We start from the raw sequence: 21,306 nt of genomic DNA on the forward strand, positions 1-21,306 counted from the left end.
ATTAGGAAATACAACATAGCAACCAAAAGTGGGTAATTGGGCATAAGAGACAATCATGGTATGAGAACTGCTTTTGACCAATAGCTGGTCAAATAATCTTGCCTTTGTTTGATTCCTTATCTGTGTATAAAAAATCACATTCATTTAGAGCAAACTCACCCTCCTGAAAAGTGTGTGACATTGCAGTTCATACCATCTGGATAAATTCAGACTCTGGATGTAGCCAATGAAAAATATTATTGCACTATTTACAGCTACACTTTAAAGGAGGGCATTTCACAAAAGCCTTTACAACAGACTGTTGTGCATTTGATTGCATGCCATCACATTCTATCAGTTCTCATCACCCCATTACACCAATATGATTCTATTCATATTCTTTAAGAGGGATATCTAGCTGTATGTCCTGCATGGTTTGTAACTCCCAAGGAATTTGCCTTCAAACTTGATGGTGCGAACCTCTGTGATCACTGTGGTGTGCCATTTTTCATTTGGTGTTCAAGTTAATGGTTTGTTTAGAACATTTCTTGAATGTCGACCATGTCCATTTTGTGAAGTGTAATACCTACATCACATTATAAGGTTGATGTCTGTACCATCCACACTCATCTTCTGTTACCACCCTGATGCATAGGATGAATCATTAGAACCTAATACTTTTCCTGTCATAACTGTTAACACAACATTTTCAAATGTGCCTTACTAAAGATTGAACTTGTGACCTCACACTTAAGGGGTTCTTTGTAAGTTTTCAACTAAAATTTCTTTGTTAACAGAAAAGCCTCTTTCAACTGCAGCATTTCTATGAAATATGCATAATAGCTTCTGCACTAACTTGATGATATCTTGGTTCACACTTTGCAGTAAATTCACCAGAAAGTGAACAAGTTTAGGACTGAATTGCTTCAGTTGTTTTTCAGAATATTCACAATCTTGAAAATATTCTCTCTCTCCACTATCTCAGTTGTCGTTGGAGTCATATGTCGTTTTGACACAAATTCTTCCAATGCAGTTGTCATTCGAGAATTTCAGAAAATGGAGCTATGTGTAACTTTCAGTGATAAACATGAACCACCATTGACTATCTTTAATTTGCAAAATATCTGTGCACTTATTTCTGTCAATAACTACATATAGTTCAATGAAGCCACACTTCCATATTTCTCCATCTGCACCTGCCCCTCAAGTCTACAGACCACAATAGCAGAGACTTTGCTTGCATGGCTTGCACACACAGACAAATAAGTCCTCTATTTTATAAATAATTCCCTTATTTTAGAGTCTGTACATAAGAATTGCTGAGAGGAGACCTTCAAAATTAAAAATAGTCAAAGTTCAATCCTAAAAAGGACAAACTTGATCTCTTACTGATGAATTTACCTCAAGGAGTGAACCATGACATCATTAAGTTTGTGCAGAAGCTGTTATGCATGTTCATGGAAATTCTACAATTGAAAGAGGCTTCTCTGTCAATAAAGAAGTTTTAACTGAAGACTTACAAGGAACCGTTTGAGTTCCATGACCTGTAGACATCCTGAGCACTCATAAACAGATACCTAATCATGCTTTGACCACACAATCTGCCTGAAGTTATGTCAGCTGCCACAGAGGGTACTGATAGCAAGAACTACTTTCAGTATCAACCAAACAGGTGACAGATGGACATCACTCTGCTGCTCATGGGTTAAACATGGATGCACAGCCACACTCGACCAGTTCATTGCCAGCAACAGTTGCAAATCACCAGTTCCAGTCTATAGCTCTCATCAGTAGATGTAGGGCATCAGTTGCCGTAGTTATAGCCAGATGCTTTAAATGAGTGATAGACAGTAACTGTTAAGTGTCACAGTGTTATTCAGACTTGAGCGTGAACTAACCCTATTACATACATCAGTTCAGACTGAACTTTGATCAATAGATTAGATAGTTATCTTTCAGTGTATTAGGTTAGACTAGTTTGTAGAGCTCCAACTATAGTGCCACACAAAATTCATCATCAAAATCTGAGTATATCTATGCATATTATTTTAACAAAAACTTATTAATTGTTTTACTTCATGTTGCCCACATTACTTGTGTTACAGATACAAACACCCTGTCAACAGTTACTTTTCTGTGATAGGGGTTCACTTCCTGATACCTTGTATGTTGGGTGCCAGACTTGTTTTGTTGAATGCAGCAGTTCTAAACAAAAGTAACACAAAGGTAACCGACTGCAGTCGAATTAAATCATGTGATGCTGAGGGAATTAGATTAGAAATCAAAATACTGAAAGTTGAAGATGAGTTTTGCTAAATGGGAGGCAAAAAGAGTGAAGATGGGCACTAGCAAGAAGTGCATTTCTGAAAGAGATAAAGTTATCATAAAATACAAATTTATGTGTTAGAAAGTATTTTATGATAGCAACTGTCTGGAATATATCCTTATACATAAGTGAAACATGGATGAATGTTATGTCGCACTACACACAGAATTGTATATATTGCACCTCCCATCCAACTCAAATTTTTAATGAATTTGGGTATATTTCTTCTGGGGATATCATATAAACTGGTAACATTCTGTTAGTTCCAATGAAAACAGATTATTTTTCATCACAGAAAAATGTTGCTTGATCTCTATTGTTTGCAATGGGTCTCATACAGTGGCAGTTTCGAACAAGATATTAAACAGCAAATACAGTGAAACCCCCATTTTATGTTTTCATGAGGTTCAGATGTAAAAAACAAAAAATTGACAAAATTTCAGAATCAAGGATAATGTTAAAAACATGTGTAATTGGCATATATGACTAAAAATTGTAACCCTCTCTAATACTTTGTATAAAATTGGTCTAAGTGAAGGAACTTCAATGTACAACACCATGTTTATACAATAATTTGTGGTAATGAATTTAATCAGTTCTTAAAAAATCACAGATGTGTGACAGCAGGAAAAAATTCTTCAAACAATTGAAATTGGTACCTGGGTACAAGGTAATCAACCTGTTTTCTGACAGCTACAAGCACAAATTATACATTCAAAACACTCATTTTTGAGAGATCATCCTTTATGTTCACCCAGAAAAAAGTAAAAATCACGAACATGTTGAATTAAACCAAGAACATCACAACAGCTAAGTGGATAAACCATAAGTATAAGACCGGAGATCTGCTTAATGACACAGTTTGTCACCACTGCTGTTTTTGTTTAATGCTTTTCTTACAAGCCACATTTCATATACTCACCACGATTAAAGTGTTATTTTAGGCTTGATGAGAGAAACAGATACGTGAAATAATGAGTTTACTTTCCGAACTGATGTTACAAGCTTATTAGAAGCTGGCTCAGTGAATCAGAAAGAAAGTGCAGGTAGCACAGTTTAACTTCATGCCCCCAATCATTGCTACAAATCTTTATGATCTACAGTGGGTGGTGCATGCACTGCAAAGTATATATGTGAGTACTCTATGTAGTTGTATCATGTCAGATTTGAACACAAAAGTCTTTAAAATGAGCTCTCACAAAACCCTTGTTCTATTTTCGCGTGACATCTCTGTCATAGCACATTACCTGCACGAAGAGTATATTTTCAGCACTTCACAAAATTCTTTCACCCCTACCTGCACTCCTGTCACTGAAGGGCCACTCCTCCTCTCCAAATATCCAATAGGTGAACTCATTTTAGATCTGTTAGTGTGGTGTGGTGATTGCACTGGCTACTGGCTGACTTAATGTCACCAGCCAATAAGAGTTCACTAGCCAAATGGGCGATGTTTCCTTGATTATGACTGAGCATATTCTTCAAAACTAAGTGTTTGAATTTAAAAGGTTAATGATTGATACTGTTGCTGAACGCAACACATCGGAAATACATGCAATAAGATGACACTGAGTTACAAGTGGTACAAGAAAAGGTGATGACTGCGCCCCTTTGTCTCATGTCAGCTCAGCCCGGAACACTTTGCATCGACTTGTTTCTCCATTATTGCAGTAAACTAGCAGTAGTTGTATCATAATTGTGTGGTGAAGCTAAATTTTGCAAGACATGTTGGCAACACCATTCATGGATCACATCAGCACCTCCTCTCTCACATCTTCCCTCTCCACAATGCCCTAAAATATTACCTTAACTCTGCCACCACCCATGGTGCAAACCATGTGTCTTCTGTTCCACTTATAACTAGCTCAGTAACATCATCTACATCTACATTTCATAGATACTCTTCAAGCCACCATACAGTGCATGACGGAAGCTACCCTGTGCCACTGCTTGTCATTTCCTTTCTTGTTCCACTCGGAACTCGCAGGAGAGCTTCTGTAAAGTTTGGAAGGTAGGAGACGAGGTACTGGCAGAAGTAAAGCTGTGAGGACAGGGTGTGAGTCGTGCGTGGGTAGCTCAGATGGTAGAGCACTTGCCCGCGAAAGGCAAAGGTCCCGAGTTCGAGTCTCGGTCCGGCACACAGTTTTAATTTGTCAGTAAGTTTCATATCAGCGCACACTCCGCTGTAGAGTGAAAATTTCATTCTAACAGCAGAATCATTTGGCAGTCAGTATCATATGCCGGTTATTTAATTTTCACAATAATTTTTCTCAAAAAGAATGTCTTCTTCGCCCCAGGGTTTCCCATTTGACTTCCCAAAGCATCTTCTTAGCATTACGTGTTATTCATGCCTATTGGTAACAAATCTGGCAGACCGCCTCTGAATTGCTTTGATGTCTTCCTTCAGTCCAACATGGTATGGATCCCAAACGCTCTAGCAGAACTCAAGAATAGGTCTCCTTTACAGGTGAACCACTCAAGTGACCACTGGTATAGATATGTTAGACATTTCATACTTCTGCAGTGTTGATATGGATGGAGGAGGAGTTGCCACATTTATTAAAAACTGCCATAAATTCAAGAACATTGACATTAATAATTCTGTTTAGAGCAGCATCTAGAAGCATGTGCAACAGAAGTAGAGTTCCATAACAGATCCTATATAATAGTAACTATTTACCGAGCACCTGCAGGAAATTATAATCTATTCATAAATCATCTAGAAGCTCTTTTGGGTTATTAAACAGGAAGAAACAAAGAAATTTTGATTACTATTGACTTTAATACAGATTTTCTAATGCAATCTTCCAGTAATAATTAACTGCAGTTAGTAATGTTGTGTTTCAATCTAACTCACACTGTAAACTTTCCAACTAGAATCACTAAATCCTCAAGGACAGCCATTAATAACATTTTTATAGACAAATCAAAGGAACAAAATCACATCATAAAACCTGCAGTAAATGGACTATCAGATCATTACATGCAGCTCCTTGTTTTAGATGTAAATTCTAAGCAGATTATCAAGATTGCTAAATCTGAGTACAGGAGAGTAGTCAATCAACCAAAAATTGAGTGTTTCAGAAAACTGCTCAAAGATATGAACTCGAAAAATGTTTATAGTGCTCATGACATGAATGAAAAATATAACACATTCATGAACAATGTCAGTACCATGTTTGAAAACTGTTTTCCTCTAAAAGTTACTAAAATTAAACATAAGTCTATAATAAAATCATGGATTACACAAGGAATAAAGATTTCCTGTAAGACAAAAAGGAAAATGTATCTGTCGACCAAGAATAGCTCCAATGCTGATGATTTAGCTAAATACAAGGAATACTGTAAAATATTAAAAAAAGTAATTCAGACATCTAAACAAATGCACTACGAGAAGGAGGTAGCAATGTCAGGGAACAAAATAAAAACAATTTGGGATATAGTAAAAGAGGAGACTGGTAGAACCAGAAAGGAACAGGAGCAAATAGCATTAAGGGTAGATGACACATTAGTAACCGATAGGCGTAGTGTGGCAAATCTATTTAACAAGTACTTTATATCCATTACTGATAGAATGGGATTGTCAGGATCAGTAAATAATGCCCTTGAATATCTGAAACTAGCCTTTACAAATAGCTTCATGTACATGAATATGTCACTCACTTCACCAAAAGAAATAACTTCCATAATAAAATCTTTAAAAACAGAGCATTCTAGTGGTTACAATGAAATATCACCAAAGTTAATTAAGGCATGTTCTTGTGAGTTTAGTACAATTCTAAGTTACTTGTGCAACCAGTCAACTATAACTGGGACATTTCCTGACTGGCTAAAATATGCAGATGTTAAGCCTCCTTAATCCAACACCCTGCCAGTAATGGTATGGTCGAATGATGGCACAGAACACTCAAAGCAGCATTGATGTGTCATCAAGAGAGATGGACGGAAGCATTACCATTAGTGTTGTTAGGCCTGTGGACAGCTCACAAACCCGATATTGGTGCATCAGTTGCCGAGATGGTTTACGGCAAACTGCTATGGATTCCAGCAGATTATTTTGTACCAAACTTACTACCTAGATCAGAGGGCCTCACACACTGGGTGCAGCAGCTAAAACATCACTGCACAAATATACGTTGCCCACCACCTTCTCGCCATGGTAACCGTAAGGTGTTTGTACACAAAGACTTGTACAATTGCTCTCACATAATGTTGCGAACAGACTCAGTCAAATCGCCTTTACACCCACCATATACGGGTCCATTTCAGGTGCTGAGTAGAAATAAGCATACCGTGGACATAATGTACAATGGTGTTCCGACAAAGTTATCGATTGAATGTGTCAAGCCAGCATGTGTTTTACCCTCTCCGACCTCTGACACCACGCCTGTGCATCAACACATGATGGACGCAGAGCATACCAAAACACCGCTCAGTACATCATCCGAGACAGGTGAATCACCACCACAAACAACAACGTCACCGCCCCCGAGACACCCGACGCACACCAGAGCTGGACGTCGAATAAAATTCAAGTATCAAGATATCCCTGGGGCTCCGCACTTTAAGGTGGGGGGGGGGGGGGGGGGCTGTGTGGCAGTGATATTTTTCATGTCTGGTGCAAAGTGAGATCAAAAGCGCGTGAGAGTTTTTTTTTTTTGTCATGTGTTGTTTTTTATCTTTGCCGTAAGACTATAGGATCTCCTACTTTTTGTTACTTCTCTGTTGTTTTTAGTTTCTTCTCATTGTGAGTTTTCATGAATAAATATTACTTCGTTAACTCATTATACCGGACGGCTATGCAATTATTTGTTGTAGGCAAGTCGCCTACACCTCTATTCAAGGAAGGGGATAAAGAGATGCCTTCAAACTACAGACCGATTTCACTTTTGCCAGCAATCTCAAAAATTTTAGAAAAAGTAATGTACAGGCAGCTTCTCAACCATCTGACCACAAATAACATATTAACAAGAACACAGTTTGGATTTCTGAAGGGTTCTGATATCGAGAAGGCTATTTACAGCTACAGTGAAAATTTACTTAATTCATTAAATAACAGATTACAAGTAGCAGGTATTTTCTGTGATTTGTCAAAGGCATTTGATTGTGTGAACCACAACATGCTTTTAAATAAATTAGAATTCTATGGTGTCACGGGCAGTGCTGCAAAATGGTTCAAGTCATACCTCACTAATAGGAAACAAAGCATGTCAGTGCGAGGGACTAGTGAATTAAGTCATCAGTCATCATCAGAATGGGAAGAAATTACATGTGGTGTCCCACAAGGATCCATCTTAGGGCCATTGCTTTTTTTGTGTACATTAATGATCTCTCATCAGTTACACTGCCAGAAGCAGAGTTCATTTTGTTTGCAGATGACACAAGTACTGCAATAAATAGTATGTCGAGTGTAGTTCTAGAAAGATCTGCTAATGGTATTTTCATGGATATTAATAAATGCTTTAAAGCCAACTCACTGACATTAAACTTTGAAAAGACTCACTATATGCAGTTCAGAACCTATAAGAGATTTCCACCCAGCATATGCATAAAGTATGAAGAAGAGGAAATAGAAGAGGTTGACAGTCTTAAATTACTGGAATTACAACTTGATAATAAATTCAGTTGGGAGGAGAACACCACAGAACTGCAGAAACGCCTTAACGAATCTGTATTTGCAATTCGAGTGTTAGCAGACATAGGCAACATAAAAATGAAAAAGCTTGCATACTTTGCCTACTTTCATTCCCTAATGTCATACGGTATAATATTTTGGGGTAACTCTTCACGTTTTCAGAGTCCAAAAGCGTGTAATACATATTATTTATGGAGTAAATTCACGGGCGTCCTGTAGAAACCTCTTCAAAGAACTGGCTATACTCACTACTGTTTCTCAGTATATATACTCCTTAATGAAATTTGTCATAAATAATATATCTCTTTTTCCAACAAACAGCTCAGTTCATACATACAATACCAGGAACAAAAATGATCTGCACAAGGACTTAAAAGCACTTACTTTAGTTCAAAAAGGGGTCCACTACTCAAGAACACTCATCTTCAATAATTTACCAGCAAACAGAAAAAATTTAGTTACAAATAAAGATCATTTTAAAAGGAGCCTGAAAGACTTACTAGTGGCGAACTCCTGCTACTCCATCGCCGAATTTTTTTAATAGAAACAAATGATGTGTTGTATATACTCATACTATTAGTATTGTTATTTCAGCTTAAAAAAATGATGTATTGTATCATCATCATCATCATCAGTTATCTGCTATATTAGCAATTCCTTTCCCTCTCCATTTTCTGTGATCTATTGCTACCTTCTTAACGCTGTTGTATGCTGTACCGTCCATCATGTCATCCAGTATCTCGAATCTCTTCCTTCCTCGCTTCCTTTTCCCTTCTACATAACCTTCTAAAACTGTTTTTATCAGTCCGTCATTCTTTCTTAATATATGCCCAATCCAATTTCTTTTTCTTCTCTTTATTACATCTAGTAACTGTCTTTTCTCTCCCACTCTTCTCAGTACCTCTTCATTTTTTACTTTGTGCATCCAAATTATTCTTTCCATCCTCCACCATGTCCAGATCTCAAAAGCCTCCAGCCTTTCTCTGTCTTTCTTCCTCATAGTCCATGTTTCAGCACCATATAGAAGAACACTCCATACAAGACATTTTATGAGTCTCTTTCTGAGTTCTCTGTCCAGACCGCAGCAGAAGATTCTCCTTTTCTTATAAAACACCTCTTTTGCCATTGCTATCCTTGTTTTAATTTCTGTGGTGCACTTCCAGTCGGTGTCAATCCTGCTTCCAAGATACTTAAAATTTTGCGCCTGTTCTAGTGTTTCTCCATTCAGCATAATTTTTATTTCCTTATTTCCTCCTAGTGCCAATACTTTTGTTTTACTTGTGTTAATTTTCATTCCATTTTTTTTTCCGTTAGTTGCAATGGTGTCCACCAAATCCTGTAATTCTTTTTCCCCTGTGGCTAGAAGAACCATGTCATCAGCAAATCTCAAACACCCTACTCTTCTTCCTCCAATTTCTACTCCTTTGTCATCTAATGAGCATTGGTCAATCATATTTTCCAAGTAGAGGTTGAAAAGAGTAGGTGATAAACAGCATCCTTGTCTTACTCCTTTTCCTAGTCTGATCCAGTTTGTACTTTCTCCTCTCACTTTAACTAAAACTTTTTGATTAAGATATAATGAATTTATAAGTCTTCTGGTTTTCCACTCCACTCTCTTTTCCCTCATTATAGTTGCCAGCTTGTCCCAAACCACATTGTCAAATGCCTTTTCTAGATCGATGAAGCACATATAGAGGTCTCTTCCTTTTTCAATAAGCCTTTCTCGCAAGATTCGCAGGAGCCCTATTACATCTCTGGTGCCCGTATTCAATCTAAAGCCAAACTGCTCCTTGCCAAGATTCTCCTCCATTACTTTTTCAAGTCTTTTATTAATTATTCTTAACATCACTTTGGCTGCATGTGAAGTGAGGCTGATTGTCCTGTGCTCGCTGCATTTCTCGGTGCCTTGTTTCTTCGGTAATGGAATCATTACTGTTGTCAGAAAGTCCTCAGGCCATTCACCCCTGTCATATATTTTATTACATAACCTCAATATTTCTCTTATTCCATTGTGGTTCAAGCATTTTAGTATTTCTCCCGGTATTGTATCTGTACCTACCGCTTTGCCATTTTTCATTGCAGCTATGGCAGACTTCTTCCATTATGATGGTCGGTCGTTTCTCGTCATCACTTACACTGTTGTGTGATTCAAGTTCCAGAGTCTCTGGTTTGCTATTTGTGTCATATAGCTCTTTTATATATTCTTCCCATCTCTGGAGGACATCGTCACGATCTTTGTACACTACCTCTTCATCTTTCCTCAAAATTTCCATAGTAGCACTTCCTGCTCTGTTTTGTTCCCATGTCATAGTCTTTACTCTGTTGTATAGTAAGTCGTATCTTCCCTTCCTGTCCAGTTGTTCAGTTTCATCACATTCCTCTTTTAGACATTTTTTTCTAGCCTGCTCTGTTTCTCTTCGCAGTTCATTATTTAACCTTCGGTATATCTTTCTTGTATTGTATATACAGGAACAAAAATTAGTATTGTTATTTCAGCTTAAAAAAAAAAAAAAAATAAAACATGTTCCACATCCACGAGGATCTCCTCAGCATGGATCTATGGAACGAAAAACTAATCTAATCTAATCTTTCCTAAAATTTTCCCAATAAAGTCAACCATTCACCTTTCCTACCACAGTTCTCACATGCTTGTGCCACCTCATATTGCTTTGTAACATTATGCCCATATAGTTAAGCAACTGGATTGTGTCAAGCAGGACACTAGTAATACTGTATCCAAAGATTACAGGTTTGCCCTTCCAACTCATCTGCATTAACTTACATTTCTCCATATTTAGGCCTAGCTATCATTCATCACACCAACTGGAAATTTTGTCTAAATCGTCTTCTATCTTCCTACAGTCACTCAACTTCGACAGCTTACTGTGCACCACGGCATCAGCAGCAAACAACTACAACCCACACTGACAGCCAAATCATTTATGTACACAGAGAACAACAGCGGTCAACCACTCTTCCCTGGGGCACTCCTGATGATACCCTTGTCTCTGAAATCCATCAATGACAACATACTGGGTTCTATTATTTAAGAAGTCTTGGAGCCACTCGCATATCAGTGAACTTATTCCATATGCTCGTATCTTTTTTAACAGTCTGTAATGGGGAACCATGTCAAATGCTTTCCAGAAATCTAATAATATGGAATCTGGCTGTTGCCTTTCATCCGTAGTTCTCAATACATCGTGAGAAAATGGCAAGCGAAGTTTTGCATGAGCCTTGATTTCTAAAATTATGCTGATTCCTGCACATAAGCTTCCCATCCTCAAGAAATTTTATTAAATTCAAATTGAAAATATGTTCAAGGATTTTGCAGCAAACAGAAGTTAGGGGTATTGGTCTGTAATTTTGTGGGTCTCTTCTGTTACCATTCCTATATATGGGAATCAACTGCACTTTTTTCCAGTCACTTGGGACTTTGTGCTGGGTGAGAGATTCATGATAAATGCAAACTAGGTAAGCAGCCAATGCCGGAGAGCACTCTGTGTAAAATCAAACTGGGATTCCATCCTGACTTGGTGATTTATTTGCTTTCAAATCCTTTTCTTGTTTCTCTATGCCAGGTATGCTTATTACTTTGTCGTCCATATGGGAGTCTATCCAATGGTCAAATGACGGTATGTTTGTGCAAACGATCCCTTGAATGTGAAATTTTAAACTTCAGCTTTCGTATTGTGATCTTCAATTGCCACACCAGAATGAGGAACAAGGGAGTGAACGAACACCTTAGACCCGCTTACCCACTTTATATATGACCAGAATTTTCTCGGGTTCTTTGCCAGATCTTTTGCTAAGCTGTGATGCTGGCAGTAGTTGTATGTTTTCCGAATATATCTTTTCACAAACACATGAATTTCTACTAACCTTTGTTTGTCATCATTTATGCATTCCCCTTTGAACTAACAGTGCAACAGCCACTGCTTCCTTGGCATCCGCTGAATTTTGTTATTAAACCGTGGTGGGTCTTTTCCATCATTTATACACTTGGAACTAAGTGATGCCAATTCACTGTTTAAGTGAGATGTTAATAAGCGCTTATCTGCTCTATCTAGCAGAAATTGAATTTCATAATCATAGTTGCTATAATGGCATCATGATCGCTAATCCCCATTTCTATACTGACAGTGTTGATAAGGTCCAGTCCATTTGAAGCTGCAAGGTCTAAGATATTTCCTTTGCATGTGGGATGCCAAGCTAGCTGCTCAAGACAATTTTCAGGAAACATGTTCAAAAGTATTTTGCATGAATGCCGTCCGTCTGTACCCCTCACAAGTGTCAATAGGATGAAAACGGGACAAAGTCAAATGAGACACTGAATAGAAACTTAGAATCAAGGTAAACCTTACTAGGAAGAAATGTAAAATCAGGGAATTTTTAGCACTGGTCTTATCGGCTTTTCACAGGGGCTATAAATTTATGGTGTAGAGTCGCAAAAAACATGAAATTGGAGAAATTGGGTAGAACTACAAATTAGGGACCACTATTCCAGTCAAGAAAGCAGCATTTACAGCTTACATGTGTAAGCCTGGAAAATGCTATTCCCACAGAATTCAGTTTTTCAGGTCAAAAGAGTGAAACAAATGGCATAAAACACAGAGCCATTCAAATATTTTCACTTAAAAAAGAAAGGTTTCAACTAACTTACCTGGCCAATATTGAGCTCCTGAGGAAATTGATTCAGTACAGGAGCATAACTATTGCGGTCTTCTTCTATGACGGACACTATGAGTGCAATAAGTTTGTGCCAGAAATCCAAACTATCCAGGCGAGGCCCGTGATCCTCTTGGTCCCTTTTGGCTTCATTTGGGTCGACCTATGAAGTTACGACATTTTTCATTACTGCTTAATTGCAAGCCATCATAATTATGCTGGCATGTATGCCCTCAGTGTGAAATAAAAAGATTTACTGGAGTCTTCATGGCAGTGAGATCATTAAAAACAGAGCACAAGCCCAGGTTGGGAGAATGTTGGGTGCGGAATCAATCATTGCCTTCATTGCCTTCTTGAATGAATACTACTGGTAAGTGCCTGAAGTGCCTGAAGAGAACAAACATAAAATCTAAATTGAGATGGCTCATTAAGTATTTGAATCTTGCCTTTTCAAATTGATTTACAGTATTTCACCACTGTGCCTTTTGCTGCGTCCTTAATCAAATATCAAATAAGATGGCTGCTGAGCATCTAAGATATGGAAAAGTTAATTACAGTAAAAAAGGTGGCATGGGAAATCTTCTGCACCTTCATAAATGACATACCTTCACTATTCCCCTCCACTGTCCTTCAATAACCTTCTAGAAACTTCTAATCTCACCTCCGCTTCCTTCTTAGATACCTTATCAATGAGACCAAGCCGACAATCACAAAAAGATTCACCATCACAAGACAGATCCCAACCTGACCACTCTGCTCACAGGGTAACTTCCTCTCTGACACATTCGTCTACAACCGCTCTAGTACTCTAGTCAGACACTTTATATTTTGAAAAGTTGGGAAAAAAATTATAATCCTTAACAAAGTGTTATATCGGATTTCATAAATCTTTTCAATTTTTCAGTTAAACTTACACAGTACACATTATCTAAAGCATGTTACCTTGTGAAGGTCGTGGACCATACTTACACATCATCATCTCTTTAAAAAGTATGTTGTTAATATATGTCAACAACAATTAACAAGCTGTTTTACATTTTTTTAAGGATGGGCAGGAAGAATCCACTTCTCCATTGGTAATATATGTTATGGAAAATAGATCAGTATTGCTAAAGTTGAAACATTTATCGCACTGCTCCTCATGTGAAATTGCAAGTTAAGTTATAGTTTGTGTATGTGGGCCTTATTTACAACTAAAAAGCAAGATAAGAATGAATGAATAAAGGAGTGAATTAGAAATGCTCAATTAATGTCACTGATATTATCAAAATACTTCAAGCGCTTTTAAAATAATTCGATCTGTTTTTACTAATTAAACATAGTTAGTTAAAATAAATAAAGTAACACAACTATGTTTGTGTTTTACTTGTTTCCTTCATGGCTAATTTTTGTTTTAGACAATTACACCTTCATTTTCTTGATACTGACCTGGAATTCTCTGTTGTAAAGCTCATAACAGTTCTCAAAGAGGAACTGATATGTAGATCGAAGACATGCTTTTACACAGTCTTTCACAACTGTGCTTGCACGTGGAGGACTAGAAAGTTCTTGGACTTTCATGCGAAAGAAAGTGATGCTGGTGAGCAGATCCACAGTAGACTTAAGATCCATAAGTTTTTCTTGGCTCGATGCTGGAAAGTTGTTGCGGTACATTGACAAATCTATCCGAAGTGAATTGTGCAATTGGTCCAGCAGCTTAACAAATTTCTCCTTCTAAAATCAGACAGAAAAGAATACAATGAGTACAGAAAACAGAGAGAAAAAGACATGAGTAATTACAAACAGAAACAAAATGTTAGATAAACAATATGCTAGCAGAATTATACTTGTTTCCTTCCATGAGTTATACATAATTGTCTCTCATTTTGAAACATTCTTGGTTGCACTGTCACATGACCATATGACTGAACAGTAAAAAGACAGACCACTGCAGAATTACATATTACCCCCCTCCCCTCCCACTGCAGCCGAGTGATCGTGCATGATGGCTGCACAGGCACCTACCAGCATCACCTGTGACATGCAATGTACGCATGCTATCACCCTCCGTTTGCTATCATGCTATTTACTATGCTAGCCTAGCACTGTACTATAACTGTCTTGTCATGTGGCTACCCCATACATCATATCCGTTATGAACTTTGTCCTGTGAGATCATTAAATACACTGGTTCTGGAGGTGTCGTCTGATGTCTTTTTTATGTTGTGAGTTACACCATGAATGCTGATGATAATGGGTATTCTTCATGTTAGTTATGTAACCACAGACCCTCAGCGACAGGCCACTGGGTGTGTCGTGGTAGTCGTACAACAGCAATTTCTGCAACAGCAGTTAGAGGGCCAGAAATGTAAGGAAGCCCTGTTTTAAGTGTAACTCTCCCACCAATCGGCTACAAATTTGCCATGACTCCTTCCTCACTACAAGATGGCAGAACAGTGGGAAGCATATAAGAAGTGTCCCCAGCATTCCAGATATTGGACTCACATGTGGAAAATCACTTTTCCTGTCACAGATCTTGCCCAGAACATACCAGTTTTTGTGCAAATTGGCCCCTCTCACAGAACTGACTCACCTGATCTTTGACAAAATGTGTGCTCCATTAACTACCTACTTTCACCAATACTTTCACATCACTGCATCCCATGTGGAATTCCATTGGTGTCGCAAACAGCCTAATGAGTCATAGAGCACATGGGAAGCTCACCTGGTGGGACTCAGTTGGAAATGGCGTTTTGTGACTCCAGTACATAAGGTATCATATGCAGAGGTAAACGATTAAGCACGCGATCATTTGGGCACCTCTGGACAAGAAGGTGCATCAGAAAGCTCTACAATTTGAGGATTCTACTTTGGAGGACGTTTTAAAATGGGCTCAGTCCTTCGCAGTTTTCTAGGCAATGGGTCGCTGATTTGAATTCTGGGGCGAGGCAGGAGCTGTCACTTCAGACCCAGCAGAGAATCCAACTTTGACAACACAGAAAATGTAGCAACAGTAGAGTGCATACATTGCTACACTCCAGCTCCTTCTCAGAAAAAAAAGGAAAATAGTCTCAGCCCCTGACACGCCCTCATTTCAGTCATGCCTAGACTGTTTCTGAACACATGTCAGAGAAGACTACTCCAACAAGTGGGCATAGAGCGAGACATGCCAGAAGGAAGTACAGCTTGCTTCTGGCTGCTGTGCTCTGGACAAAAAATACTCACCTTCACAGGACCTAATAGACATTAACATGGTTTTGTTGTAGTCTCAAGCCACAGTGGTCTCCTAAGAAACTGTTCATCATGCTCGCTTTGTGCTGGTGTCTGTGCATCCTTGTTAAGCATTCAAATGTATCTCCAGTTGCTAGTGCTGCTAATACATTCCACTCAATGATCACTCACAACTGTGGTGATGTACAAAAATGAGATATGACACCTTACCTTCCATGTTGTTCACAGTACAGATACAAAGAATCTATTTGGCCTTAATGTATTTTTTATTTTAGAATTGGTAACATATGCCTCGGTCCACCTGGTCTCAGAACAAGTACTTTTTTGTGAATTGGAAACCCTCAGTAAGGATTACTCTGACATTTTCTCTGAGGGAGGAGGGGGGAGGGGGGGGTCTAGGAAAAGTGAAGAACTTTACAGCACACATTATATTAAAGAAGTCGGCATTCACTTGCTACTGCTGAGCATGATCCATGCCCCTCGCACTACTGGGTGCCATCGAGAATGAGCCTGATGGATTGACAGTCTTGAAGTCATTGAAACCATGTCTGCAAAGTGAGTTGGCAACACTTTTGGTTAATTGAAAAATCTGTCAAGGAAACTGCGCCTGTGCTTTTCTCTATACTCACAAGAGGCCAGTATTTCAATAAGGTCAATCTCTCTGAACCTTGCATAATACTACCACTGGATGAGGAACCACGAAAAGTCCTGATCATTAACATAAACACAAAGATATTACAGGCACAGAGAAACTGGTTGCACTTCCTTGTCCCACAAATTTAAAGGTGTTCTGGTCACTCTTGGGGAAAATAAGGTACTGCAGAAAATTTACCCCAGATGTGGCATCGACTGTGCACCTGCTCAACAAGAAAGAAGGGTATGCCTTTCGTATTGTCAGAGGCATGTGAACAGACATTCAAGACCCTGAAGAAGGCCCTCCTATCAGCACTATTTCACAAAAAATTTCAACTGGGCAAACAGCTAGACGCAGCAGCAGAAGCCTCTGAGTGGAGCCTGATATGTGCAAATCGAAAAAGAGGCCCTTGCTATCACCTTTGCAATGTATTCAAATACAGAACAATGTTTCGCCTCTTTAGAGGTCATAAGCTGTTGATCTCCCTCTTCAGTCCCATAACAAAGCTGACTGACAGTACTTCCCACTAGCTCTAGCACTGGTCACTCTTTCTTAGCCGGTACAATTAAGAAATTCACTTCCACAATAGTACTCAACACACAAATGTGAATGCCCTAACCCATGTCCTGATGAGCCCCAACCTTGACTTCAACCAAGACGAGATCTTGTGCTTCCCATTGGACAAAGAGGCTCAACAGGTGGATGATGCTTTTCCCATGATGGGTGCCAATGCAGCTGCGGCTGAGGCCAAGGAGATCATTTAACAACAGGTATGATGATATATACAACAGGGATGGCCGGACTGTATTCCCACTTGAGATTCCAATCTATTGCGACATCACTTTCATTTCTAATACTGGCTAATCTTGGTGGGCAGAGTTATCAATGTTCTCTCTGGGTCGTCCTGCTGGAACCTTTGTGCCCAAAGATATTATAGCTCTTGCACTAAGGTCACTGGACTGTCTCACAAACTTTACTGCTCATCCATCACCATGTGAACTAGCCAGGAATAGACCATCAGGTCAAACACCTTATCAGCAAGTGGTACCAGTGTGAATAACAGCAAGTGGCTCCCTGCTAAACATTCTCACTCTGGCCGATGCACCCACACCCGCTGGAACAGGTTCATGTCGACTTTGCATGCCCCTTCCTGGATACTACCTGGCTGATAGTCCTAAATGTGTACTCCAACTTTCTGTATGTGGTCAGCTGTCGGTCAATGAGTGCAAAGGCTGCAGTCGCAGTGCTCAGCAGAATTTTCGGTACTGCAGGACTTCCTCTGGTGTTGGAAATGGACTACAATTTTGTTCTCGGGTTTTCAGCGAGTTCTGTGCTGAAGTGGCATCAACACCTGTTGTCTCTGTCTTTCCATCCCCAATCAAATGGTGAGGCAAAATATTCATGAAAACTTTTAAAACACATATAAATGAATATGTGAACGACCCTTCTACTGATGGGTTGCTACAATTTTTTTTTTTATTTCCTACATATTGATGCCAATAGGGGAGAAGAACCTGGCAAAAATCTTCCATGGCCATCAACTCTGCGTGCTCCTCCATTCCTCACTGCCAGTGCCTGTGATACTGTCTGCAGTGCTAACTCCATGCTTCCAGCCAGGCACCTGCGTATGGGTGCAGGGCTCCAGATGCCAAGACAAGTGGACTCCAGCAGTCAACTGGTAGCACCAGGGGTGTCACATGTTCACTCTAACCATGGGGGACTGGATGGTGACACACCATGAAAATCATCTCTGTCTGCAACAGACTACACATCAGCCATCACTTACATTGTGGTGATACCACCTTTCGGTTGTCTTCCACCAGAGCTTCAGCTATATCTCCTCCTGCTCTTCAGCTGCTCCTGCATTCTGGTTCTGAGACCTGTTAGCTAGTTCCAGTAATTCTCTCATCTCCCTCAGTTTATAGGCTGCCCAAGATGGATCAGATCAAACTGCTGTACCAGCTCTGACTGCCCCACCCCCACCACAGCAGCTCCCTTCTGTGCCAGAGCCCAGTGTGGACATGGACACCTGTGACATGCCATCTATGTATGATATCGAAGCCCGCCATCAGTTTGCTTTCGTTCATTGTGCTATTTACTATAGTGACTAGAATTGTACTGTACCTGTCTTGCCACGTGGCTATGAAATACATTAAAGCTGCTGTGAACTATTGTCCTGTGAGGTCACTAAATATTCTTCATCTGGAGGTGTCATCTTGTGCTTTCTTCTGTTATGAGTTTCAGAACTTAAGTACTACCATTCATTTTAGAAATCTCATCTCACAATTCTTTCTGCAAACATTCTATAAAGACTGGTTGAGTCCTTGTTTACAACTCTGCAAATTACTTCTTTTCTTTTATAATCTTGAAGTAACAGGTCATCATTTTTAAAAAAATCTGTCTATCCTGGTCAGATGCACTATACACTAGCAATATGTATCTACATTACTGAAGTGAGTTGGTTCTAAAAACAAATTGTCAATGGCAGTTGCAATATATGCTTGTACCCTTGTTGGGAATCCAAAAGTCGTCATAAAAAAATCCAAGTGTCCTCAATCAATACTTACATCAGCAAATTAATTTTAGTGTCCACAAATAGTTATTTTTTGTTGTTGTTAAGTATACGTAATCTTTCTCAACTACTTTTTGAATCTTAAGGGGGGTAGGACGTGAAACGGGCCGACTTGGAGCAGGAGAGGCACCACAGGACATTTTAATTTACACTGTCTATACTTTTACAAATAAATTCATAAAACTTTGTTAGCATGACCAGGAAGGATTCAGGATTCACACTCATAGCAGAGAAAGTTCAAACACATAACAAAACAAATTTTTTTTACATGTGAAATTTCATCATTTTTTTACTTGGTATTGGCTGCATTTGTTGCTGTAGGTACTCTTTTCTTCTTAAGTAATAGAGATTCTTTGATGAATTTTGCACAGCATACAAACCATACTTATAAGTGTATGGAACTCTAGAATTTCCCAAATCTGTTAAAAACTGTAATAAAAATTGAGATAATTAACTATAAAATTCGAGTTTTCTCTAAACATGAAGTTTAAAATGTAACAGCCCATTCATTTTTCCACAGATTAAATGAATTCTAGAGTTTCATACACCTGTAAGTATGGTTCGTAAGCTGTGCAAAATTCATTGAAGAATCTCTCTTACGTATGAAGAAAAGTGTACCTATAGCAACAAATTCAGCCAACAGTAAGTGAAAACAATCATGAAATTTCACATTTAAAAAATATTATTTTTTCGTGTTTTTGAACTTCCACTACTATGAGAGTGAATTCTGAATTCTTTCTGGTCATGCTGACAAAGTTTTATGAATTTATTTGTAAAAGTATAGACAGTGCAAATTAAAATGTCCTGGGGTACCTCTCCTTCTCGTAGTCGGCCTGTTTGACATCCTAGTCCCCTTAAAATATTTACTGCTGGTTGCCTGTAAAGTGTCATTACATCCTCTATTCTGGTACACCATTCAAAGTGCTGTTTGAAACAGTATTCATTAATCTTTAAGTCTAACATTAGTTTGTATACAACACGATCTTCCTATTTGATTCGTGCAATTTCCATTTTATGTTCAGCTAAAGCTGCAACAATGTATACCTTAGCTCAAGAGTGTTAAACTTTTTTTTTCTCCTGTCTCCATAACTTCAGTGTGCTGAAGTGTTCACATTCAGCAGTGTATTTTATTGTTAGTTCAGGCCTATTATTATTATTATTATTATTATTATTATTATTATTGTTGTTGTTGTTGTTGTTGTTGTAATCTGATAAAGTTGCGGAATATCTCAGTGTATCATTCACTACTCACCCCAAAGTTTGACGCTGCAAAGCGGTCACTTGCTGATACAGCAGAAGATGCTGTAGTGTGTGCGTAATATGCATTAATGTTGGCAAGAAGAGTACTCATCACAGCAGGCACTCCAGGGCACAGGTACTTTGTTGATAAGCAATGAAAGTGCCTGAAATTTGACATTGTAAGTCATTATTCAAATAAGTCACACTGAATGTTGTATAGAATGTATGTGATAGATCACATTTTACTGTTATGACTGCATTACATTTCAAAATAAATTACTGGTCAGCAGAAAATTTTTAAGTAACAAAGCACACATACATCCATAACAATGAACCTAAACAGTAAAATACACATGTTACTTCCTGACAGTCGAGAACCATCATAATAAATCACAACCTGTAAAAGAATTATTCATTAAACTTTTAGATAACCAACATAATAAATCAAAACAGAGGGAATTTGTACTAAAATCTGTGAATGAATTATTAATTAAAATTTATTAAATCATGCAAACTACACAATACAGCATGTTACTTTGGTCATGTTTTAGGTTATGAATGGGTTTTTAATAGCTGAGCTGTCTGATACATAGGAAATGTATCCTACATATAATTTTAGACCTAATTTTATTCAATGTATTTTTTATTTAATTAGGAATGTGGGTGGTTACTGTAGTGTAAATACACAAAGAGACTATAAGAGCACAGGGAATGAGTTCTAACTTGCAAACAAGCTAGACATAAAGCTTGCAAGATAAAGAAATGAAGACTTTGTTGTTCACATCTCCTTATCTGTACTGTTATTCCTACTGGAGTGACTTTACCTTCCCTGCTCCTACTCCAGCACTACACAGCCTTCTAGTCCACCAACACACCAAAGTCTTTTTCCTCCTCCTCAACTTATCTCCTTTTTCCTATCCCTCCCACACCATTTAACCTCCTGACTGCAACCAACTGCCCTACAATGTCCCCATCATGTCCCTGTATGTTCTCACAAGCAGCAGTTTACCATCCCCCCCCCCCCCTCCTCAACTACCCTTCTTTCT

The 21,306-nt window shown here is 38.6% G+C and overlaps 1 protein-coding gene across 1 annotated transcript in view; it reads right to left on the bottom strand.

The window, feature by feature from the left end:
• Positions 1 to 21,306, bottom strand: part of LOC126095361 (protein unc-13 homolog C) — a 657,358-nt gene that overhangs the window by 186,345 nt on the left and 449,707 nt on the right. The window contains exons 16-18 of the mRNA XM_049910168.1: positions 20,274 to 20,424; positions 14,034 to 14,318; positions 12,601 to 12,768 (exon numbers count right to left, since the gene is read on the bottom strand). Of these exons, the coding sequence (XP_049766125.1) occupies positions 12,601 to 12,768; positions 14,034 to 14,318; positions 20,274 to 20,424 (604 nt within the window). The remainder of the gene's footprint in view (positions 1 to 12,600; positions 12,769 to 14,033; positions 14,319 to 20,273; positions 20,425 to 21,306) is intronic.

Source organism: Schistocerca cancellata, chromosome 8 (assembly GCF_023864275.1).
Source record: "Schistocerca cancellata isolate TAMUIC-IGC-003103 chromosome 8, iqSchCanc2.1, whole genome shotgun sequence".
In the NCBI taxonomy this organism is placed as follows: domain Eukaryota; kingdom Metazoa; phylum Arthropoda; class Insecta; order Orthoptera; family Acrididae; genus Schistocerca; species Schistocerca cancellata.